At 34.6% G+C, this 9,609-nt stretch overlaps 1 protein-coding gene across 3 annotated transcripts in view; it reads left to right on the forward strand.

Annotated features, from left to right (window-relative positions):
• Window positions 1–9,609, forward strand: part of SACS (sacsin molecular chaperone) — a 61,051-nt gene that overhangs the window by 35,730 nt on the left and 15,712 nt on the right. For 2 of the 3 annotated variants that reach the window (XM_074915443.1, XM_074915450.1), the window contains 4 exons: window positions 78–189; window positions 1,480–1,626; window positions 2,866–4,348; window positions 6,501–6,592. In XM_074915443.1, the coding sequence (XP_074771544.1) occupies window positions 78–189; window positions 1,480–1,626; window positions 2,866–4,348; window positions 6,501–6,592 (1,834 nt within the window). Of the gene's footprint in view, window positions 1–77; window positions 190–1,479; window positions 1,627–2,865; window positions 4,349–6,500; window positions 6,593–9,216; window positions 9,244–9,609 lie in introns of all 3 variants that reach the window. The other variant, XM_074915436.1, reaches the window with a different exon arrangement.

The following is a 9,609-nucleotide window of genomic DNA, read 5'->3' on the forward strand; positions in this document are numbered from 1 at the left end:
GTTGCAAAGCCATTGCTAGAATATGTACAACATTACGGCATTATACTTTGTTTTTGTTTGTTTTTTTGCTGCCTCAGGAACTGATACAGAATGCAGAAGATGCTGGTGCCACAGAGGTTAGGTTTTTATATGATGAAACTCAGTATGGAACAGAAACTCTATGGTCAAAGGACATGGCACAATATCAGGGTAAATATAATTTTTATTAATTTTGTCCATTATTCTTCAATATATATGTGGTTCTGTGTTTTCCTCCATGCTGTATGGAGATGACCACCTTACTAGGTGCATATTTTGTTTATGTTCTAATGTTGATAATTCTTTTCCAAAGCCAGTGTTTGCTGTTGAAGACCTTACATGGTCTTGTAGATTGTCAGTAGCAGCTTTCCAACTGCTTCCAGTTAATGCTCTTTGAGAAAGCCTTCGTGTTCTGATATTTTCTTCTGTCACTTCTCCCAGGGTCACTGTGTATTCTGTGGCTTATTTCCCTGCGTTCAACTGGTATCCCAAAATACAAGAAAGAATTTTTAGTAGAGGAAGTAAACAAGATTTAATAAGTAAGACCTAGGATAAAAGAATGCTTGGGGTATTAGACAGTAATTTTTCAGATTTTCTGCATATTAACCTCTACCTTTTGAGAGTTATTTCCAGTTCTTAATGTAAAGATGACCCTAGGCCCTTATGTGTCAGCATTCTCAGGGTGGTTCTGTTTTCTTCCCTATCTCTTCTTCTCTTACCCTTACACCAGACTTTGCTCCGTATGCCTGTATACTGCTGATGTAGTTTCTTGTAACTTTAAGATTTTTATATCATCTAATATGGCTTTGTGTGATAGACGTCAGTTATGTGTTTATCAAACAAATTAGTCTGCGTAATCGTTCCAAAAGGCAGTCAGTCATGTTTTGAAGATTAAATTGATGGATGATCCACTACTACTTGTTTTTAGCTTTTTTCAGTTGTTAGTCAGCCTCATTATGTCTTCTAATTTGAATTTGTCTGTCTTAACTTCTAGACCCAGGTTACTGTTATATCTTGCCATGTATTACCTTCCAGTGGAGGTATTAATAGAATGTGATTAGTACATCTTTCAGACATCTTTTTGATGGACTGAACAGGTCTTGCTTAAGGCTTAAACTTCATTTGGAAGTTTTGTTGTTTTCTGCTTTCTGTTCAGTTTTTCAGAATCATTGTTTTAAAATGTGAACACCAGAACTAGATACCACATCAGAATATAAATCTCTTAATACCATATACAGAGGTAAATCCATCTCCTTGCTTCTGCTTTTGCTGCTGCTCTATACCTCTGTTTCATCACCAAGCATAATTTGATGTCAGGTTGAGTCATAGCTTCCCCGTTAAGTTTGTAAGTGCATACTTTGAAGAAATACTTTCTCAGTTCTGTAAGTTCACCTCCTAGGAATTTCTAACAGTAAATAGTTTTCTTCCATCATCTTTTTAACACTTGACTATTTATTATAGGGCCAGCCTTTTATGCCTACAATGATGCAGTTTTCACCCCTGAGGACTGGCATGGTATACAGGAAATAGCAAGAAGCAGAAAGAAAGATGATCCCCTGAAAGTTGGAAGATTTGGAATTGGCTTTAATTCAGTTTATCATATAACAGGTACTCTCAGTAGATATTTTAAAATGAAAATGATTGGTTTAAATTGTTTAGTTATTTTAGACATTTATCAGAGATTTAGTACATTAGATCCCTGGCTATGTTTCTTTAAGAAGCATTCATATTTTTCTAAAACTCTGGAAAGTATCCTTTGGATTTTGAAGGGTTTTGGAGGAGATTTGTTTCTAGTAACATCATTACGTACTTAGTCCCTTTTGTTGAAATGAACATTTCTTTACACTGTTATTTCAGTTATGCACTGCTGTTCATATTAGAGACCTATAATATAGGGTAAATGTGTATGTAGAAGTGTGAAATTGCAGACTAGCGTGAAACTATGCAGGTTCTTTGCATAATAAGCAGTAATTATATTTTATGCTAGAAAGGATATTCCATAATAGAGGTATATGCACATTTACATTTGAGAGATAGTACTTATTCTTTCAAAAGCTGGCAATATTCCGTTTTGAAACCTGTTATTCTGGTAAAATGTTTTACTGCTGTACAGAAGCAGCATATAGCATAAATAGTGCTTGTAGTCTAAATAGTTGTAATAGTACAGGATAAGAGGCAATTTTTTTCTGAAATAACATTTTTAACTTGTGAAGTGAGTTTGTAAGACTCAGGATGTGTTTCCACAATATTTTACCTAGTAGTGGTAAATACATTCAGTGGTTTGATAATTCTGGGAATTTGTGCTTTTAAATGTACAAGATTACTGTTTGCAAGCCTTCAAGACCTGCAATATATGAATGTAATAGAATACATCTTAAGTAAATTAAATTGGTCTTTTTCCTGAAGACATTGGAAAGGTAAAGTATATAGTTGAAAAAAGCTGTGCTTTCTGTTGCTCAATCTTTCCTAGAATTCAGCTAGTTGAATGACTATTTATATATTTAATTGCACAATAGAGGTGTGCTTTTTTCTTCCTGTCAATAAACACTGAACTGTCTGTTATCAGAATCATAGAATCATGTAGGTTGGAAAAGACATTTAAGATCATTTGAGTCCAACTGTAAACCCAACACTGCCACGTCCACCACTAAACCATGGCCACATCTCCACGTCTCTTAAATACTTCCAGGGATGGTGACTCAACTACTTCCCTAGGCATTATACTTGGTTCATCGGAGTTTTATCACGTTTATTTTTCTTGCCCTTTTAAAATTTGTTCTTTAAGATTGTATTTGAAAAATATGTTGTTTTAGGGTTATTAATAGTTGTTGTTTTTTATGTATACAGATGTACCTAGTATTTTCAGTGGTGACCAGATTGGAATGCTTGATCCCCATCAAACCCTTTTTGGACCTCATGAATCAGGCCAGTGTTGGAATCTAAAAGAAGATAGCAAGGAGATTAATGAACTTACAGACCAGTTTGCACCATTCATTGGTGTATTTGGCAGCACTAAGGAAACCTTTAAGAACGGAAATTTTCCTGGTACCTTTTTTCGTTTCCCACTTCGTCTGCAGCCTTCCCAACTGAGCAGCAATGTTTATGACAAACAGAAGGTTTTGGAGCTGTTTGAATCCTTCAGAGCAGATGCGGACACAGTATTGCTGTTCTTGAAAAGTGTTCAGGATGTTTCACTGCATGTTAGGGAAGCTAATGGAACCGAGAGGTTGATTTTTAGAGTAACTGCTAGTGAGAATAAGGCCTTGAAACATGAAAGACCCAATTCTATCAAAATCTTAGGAACTGCAATAAATCAGTATTGTAAGGGAGTTCCAAGCAATAGCATAACGTGTGTGACATACCACGTAAATATAGTTGTGGAAGATGAGAGTGTTAAGGACGCACAGAAAACATCTTGGTTAGTGTGTAATTGTGTAGGTGGTCGAGGAATGTGTACTGAACTGGATTGTTTAGCTGATGACTTGAAATTTGTTCCTACTATTGGAATAGCCATGTCTTTATCAACTAATGAGGAGGAAAAAGGAGCTGTAGCAGAATTTTCAGGAAGAGCATTCTGTTTTCTGCCTTTGCCTCCAGGTGAAGAAAGCAAAACTGGACTCCCAGTTCATGTTAGTGGTTTCTTTGGTCTCACAGACAATAGGAGGAGTATCAAATGGCGAGAGTTGGATCAGTGGAGAGATCCAGCAGCTTTGTGGAATGATGTTCTTGTAGTAAATATAGTGCCAAAGGCATATACCACCCTTATTTTGGAAGCTATCAAACGAATGGAGACTGAGAAGAATTCGGATTTTCCGTTGTCAGCTGAAAGAATTTATAGGTTATGGCCTGATGAGAACAAAATCAGGGTACCCTGGAAGCCAATTATAGTACCTCTCTTTAAAGAGCTGCTCCAGCATACGGTTATTTACTCAGTGAGTAAACAGTGGATAAAAGTGGAACAGGTGCACTTTTCTGAAATGGATGAGAGTTTGGAGTACACACAGTCGGTTCTCAACTACCTCCAGAATTCAGGGAAGCAGATTGCCAAGGTACCAGCAAATATTGCTAGTGCAGTGCATCTTACTATTTCTGCTGCTAAAGCTGTGAAAAAAGTGACTCCTGCTGTACTACGGCAAGTACTGAGGAAATGTGGACACAGTGGACCTGCTGAAGAAAAGCTCCATCTTTTAGAATTTGTGCTTTCTGATGGAGTCTACAGTGAGCTGATTGGATTGGAGCTTTTGCCATTACAGAATGGAAATTTTATTCCTTTTTCTTCATCTGTGTCAGAACAGGATGTAGTTTACATAACCTCAGAAGAATATCCCAGGTATACTTAAAATTTTAAATGCTGTTATTTTTTTTAGTTTAAATGTTAAAACAGAGCCTCAGACTGTTATTTGCTTATCAGCAAACAAGATTGATATGCAGCATCCTGTAATGAAATAATGTATAACTAGAACTTAGTTTTCTGTGTGTATGTAGTTGTTTGCGAGCATATGTCTCATTTGAGAAGTTTGACAGCTACTTGCCATTATAACTTTATAAAGAATCGTGTGATATAGGCTTTAAGGGGGTAAGGATACATATAAAGTTAGCTCTCTTCAGAGAATTATAAATATGAGGAGGTTAGAAACATGCAGACTAGGAAGTGCATTAAATTAGGTAATGCTAAGAGCTTTTATTAAAGTTTGAGATTACTTCAGGCTGCTGCTTTTTTTTTTTTTTTTTTTTTTTTTAAAAGCACTTACTTTCAGTGAAGAGCTTAGTACTAAAAACTTAATGGTTTCAGGAAGTTACTACCATAGAAAGAAGTGGGCTTGTCTTGTCATTCTGTTCCTCCTTTGTTCTTTCTGGTCCCTTTCCAATGAATTTTTTTTTCCTTGCGTATTTCCCAGCTGCATCATTGTCCCAGTTTGGTTCACATTTCATCAGCCAAAAAAGCTTGCACTGTCACTGGGGAGGGGTTAGCAAAGAGCAGGCTAGCTGAAATAAGTGACCTTCAGGTCACTGGGGAGAAAGCCTCACTACTGCTTTTTATGTCTGTACTGGGTTATGCATGTATAAAAGATTTGTTAAATCTGGACTCTTCTCCAAGTAATCTCTTAACAGGTACTGCTTGAAATCACACTGCTTGGTGTCTGAACACACTAGATGTAGCTGTTCCTCCTTTCAAAGTGTTACCTGTACATATGTTCACAACTACCCCTCCTTCTCCTTTCCCTCGGAGTTGCACTAATTTTCAGATTCTCAGCTTGAGAGAATATGACATTTGGCTTGTGCTTTGCTGCTTCTACTGCCCTGTGGACTGTTTATAAGGGAAGTAGAGGTGGGTTGGAGTGTGCCAATATAGATATTATTAAGGTAAAAAGTTCTTCAAGTAAGGTCCTTATGTAAATTGTGGTTTGAATATATGTATAGACAGCACATCTTCAAGAAAAGCAGTTCGATGCTGGTAATTGATCTTCCTATGTTTGCTTTTTTCAAGCCCACTGCTGTTCTTTTTCTGTTACATTCTGGACCCATAATCTTTCTTGTTCTAGACAGTTCAGGTTATTTTTTAGGGGTTCAACACTACTCAGAGCCTGTGATTCTATTTTCTTCTTAAAAAAAAAACCCTAAAAACGTTCTCTAGCATCTGTTGTGAGATGATTTATCTTTTGCTGTCCTTTCTCTTTCTTTCTTTCTTCCAGAAGCTAAGCCAGTACACTAATACAGAAATCACTCCCATGATGAGACTAGCAAGTTAACAGCCCTGATTCAGACTAGTCATAAGATACTTTTTTTGAAACTTAATGATACTTTTTATCATATTCAGTTCATACTCTGTGGGTAATGGACTTAGTTTGATTAGTCTTGTAAAACTGATAAAAACGCATATTATACAAGGCATAAATATATTTGCTATAGAGAAATTTGAAATCACAATGCTTTATTTGCCTCTATTATTGCCTACAGTAATTATTTTTAATTCTAATGTTATAAATATGATAAATGACGTTAGAGGTTTTAAAACACTTTCAACTTCAGAGTTTGGCTCTTTGTGTATTCAAATTTGGAGCTTGCTAAAAAGGTGAAAAGAGCTCTTACAAATTTCTTTCTTTTAACACCTGCGCAAGAACAAGATTCTGTGTTGGCTTAGGTATAATTAACATATTGGCTGTCAGAATTAAACTGAATAGTTATTTTTTGATTTCAGGAAGACCAAAGCCCTAAAAACCTCTTTCTTTTTAAGTGCTAACATAAAGGAAGGGAATGGAAGGGCAGGATGAGACTGTTGCTGGCTACAATTATCTTGACCACTGTCTGCAGATTTTTTAAAATCCACAGATCTGTGTGAAGTCCTAGAATTATGTGGGTTTTTGTATGCTTTCAAATAGAATCTTTAAAAGGCATAGAATAGTAGGTGCTATTTTACCCTATTTATTACTAAGATGTACTTTTTGTGTTTTGTTTTGATTTTTTTCTTTATGGTGTGCTAGATCACTCTTTCCTGGCCTGGAAGGAAGGTTACTTTCTGATGACCTGAAGCCTGGAGTTCTAGCTGCTTTGAAAGAAGCTGCCAAAAGCCGAGGTAACATGTCTTTTTGTTTTCTCACACAGTGAAACATTATCAATGATTTAACAGACTAGTTCTAAACTCAAGTTTAAAGTAATGTCTCTTTTGAAATTGAGTTCACATAAATAAGTTAGTAATCTAAAAAATAATATTTAAGATATAATAGACGCTGTTGTTTGAATTGGAAATAACGCAAATCAAAATTATATATGAACAGAAAAGCAAAGTCAAGGGAAGAAGGATAAAAATTAACTTAGTAAAGCATGTATTCAAGGTTCAATAATTTTGTTCAAATGGTATTCCTCCACTTAAGACAGTCTGAATTCTGTTTTGCATTTGTAGTACTTGCCTATGCAATAGCTATGTAATGGTTTTGATACTGTGTATCAACTCTTATCTCCCAGTTGAAAGTGATCACTTTAGTGCATTTTTTTAAAATCACCTGAAGCATCTAGCCTCAAGCATACTGTAGATCATATAATTTCATCAGGAGTTTCCTGAGTCGTAATTCATAGTTTATGGTTGTGCCGATGTGAACCTACTGAAATACTTCTAATCTTGATCAAAAGATTTGGAGAAGTTGTTTGCATCGGTAAATAAGATGCTTCTATGTTTAACTGTCTTCACAATTATTTTTGCCTCTTCTACTCAGAGTTGTCTATATTTACCTTTCCACCCTTGCATTTCATTAGGCATTTTATTGGTAAATTTGAAGTCTGAGTCTCAGAAGCCTTTTCACGTAAACACAGTTTGCTAACAAGTTACTCTTCAGCTTATTTTTGAATAGTATGAGTATATGGTGAGCTATTCTTCAATGTCTAGAAAATGTGCTTTTCAGAAAAAGATTCTTGTCTCTTTTTAAAATGTTCAATTCATCAGAATACCTTTTTTTTAGTCTGAAGCTACTAGAACCAGATATGACATAGAATACTATAAATCATTGTTTTGATTTGCTTTTCTTGATATGTTTATCATGGTCTTCAGTCATTCAATCACAGTCTCTGTTTCTTCAGTCTGTGTTCTGACCTTTTTACACTTCAGTCCTTTATATGTTCTCCGTTTAATATTCTTCCTGTTCAGTTGGAAACCTCCTCCTTTCTCCATGGTTTTATCATTGCTTCATTATCAAAAATAATAGAAAAATTAGATAATTATGAAGCAAGATGATATTTTTTTTTTAAGTACGGCAAAGAATCTGTGAAGAGATTGAAAGAACTGGGAATGATTTATTGCACAGAGTAAACAGTGTAAATATTTAAAATAATATAAATTGTATACAAGATATGAAATCAGTGCTGGGACTTTCATTGAAATGAAGAACAGCAACTCTGAAACTATAAAGGAAAACTTTGTTCTAAAAAGCAGAATTGTCAAAGCTTTATGGGCATATTATTTGATGGGTGTTCTGTCTATTGTTGCGGTAGAATGTGCTTGTTTTAATTTTTTTTTTTACTGTTTTAAATTTTTTGTACTGTTTTTAATTTATTTTGTTTTAACATACGACTATAAACTGTTGGAAGTAGTTACTACTTCAAATTGTATATCCAAACAGTGAATATTCTTAATCTGGGATATGACAATAAAGAACTACTGTTTAGTTTAGTAGTAATTGCTCAGACTTCAAAAGAACTATATAGGGATCAAGACAGCCACAGTAAGATTATGTGGATGGAAGATTATACAGAAGATAGGAATGTTAGCTTTGAAAAATGCCAGTTCATTGTGATGGTACCTTAACCTGACTTTTAGAGATGTATTGTCGTAGAAAATTTCCTCCAAGTGAATGTCACAAAGCAGTCCAAAACCATCCTTAAATTAAAAAACAGAGCAAAACAACTAAAACAAAATACAGATTTCACAGACTGTATGCTTGAATACATCTTAAACAGAACAAGCAGAGGTGACTAAAATGAAAGAAGCTTATATATTCATGAAGCAATCCCTTGCTAAGTTCTTCTAGGACATTCCTTCTCTTCCAGGCTTTAGTCTCTGAGTTGCAACGAAGTTTGTCTAGTCTTTTTAGTTCTGGGAAGATTTTTTGGTCACATTTAAGATCTTACTTCTGTCTCTTCTTCCTCTGGAAGTTTCTAGGGACTTGTTCTTGGTGATAGTATGCCTTTCATTGATTAGAAGAAGATATTTTTGTAAATGAATATGATAAGTATAATTCTACTAAATCTTCTAAAAACTCTTAAGGACTTTTAAATAATCCTTTGCCAGATTATAGTGCCCTACCTTTCATTCTACCTTGTCATAAATTATTCTTCATTCTAAGATTTTGTGTAATTGTAAAGTACAATTGCAGTACCATAAAAGTTGTAAGTTGTTATAAATACTAAGTATTAGAGGTTTTTTTGGTAGGTTTTGAAACCTGACCTGTCAAGAATTTTATTTAGCTGTAGAAATTATATCAGAGAGATTCCTGATATAGCAGCAGAAATAGAAATTTTTTTGTATTATTTCTTTGAGAAGATGGGGTGCAATTTTTTTTTTATTGTATTGTACAAAGACAACCAGATCTTACCTTTTCTCTCTTAAAATGTGTACTGTGTCTTTCTAGTTAATAACTGTTTCTGTATTTAGTGTGTTAATATGTAACTCACTGATATTTTCTAAAAATGGATTTGATTATATTCTAGCCCAACAGCTTCTCTGGGGATTTTCAGGTATGGTTATTAACTGAAGATGTACTGGTTTGGATTGAAGCTTGGTATTTGTGTGAATTTGGTGATTAGCTATTCTCCTTACACCAGCTTATTGTAAACAAAACTTGCCAAATAGATCTGCCAAAAGATAGCTACCAGAGGTAATTATGAAAAGAGTTCTAAATACAGTTGAGGGGAAGATACATATTGATGAAGAAAAGCTTGTAGTTGTGTTACATAGAAATGATCAATATTTTCATTGGTTTATTTATATATACTTTTAAAATAAATTCCCATGCAGGAAGATTTCCAGTATTTTAAGATTACATGTATAGGTTGTAATACAGTTTTTCTAAAGTTCTGTTCTCAAATAATGGGATTTAAGCT

Source organism: Athene noctua, chromosome 1 (genome assembly GCF_965140245.1).
Source record: "Athene noctua chromosome 1, bAthNoc1.hap1.1, whole genome shotgun sequence".
Lineage (NCBI taxonomy): Eukaryota > Metazoa > Chordata > Aves > Strigiformes > Strigidae > Athene > Athene noctua.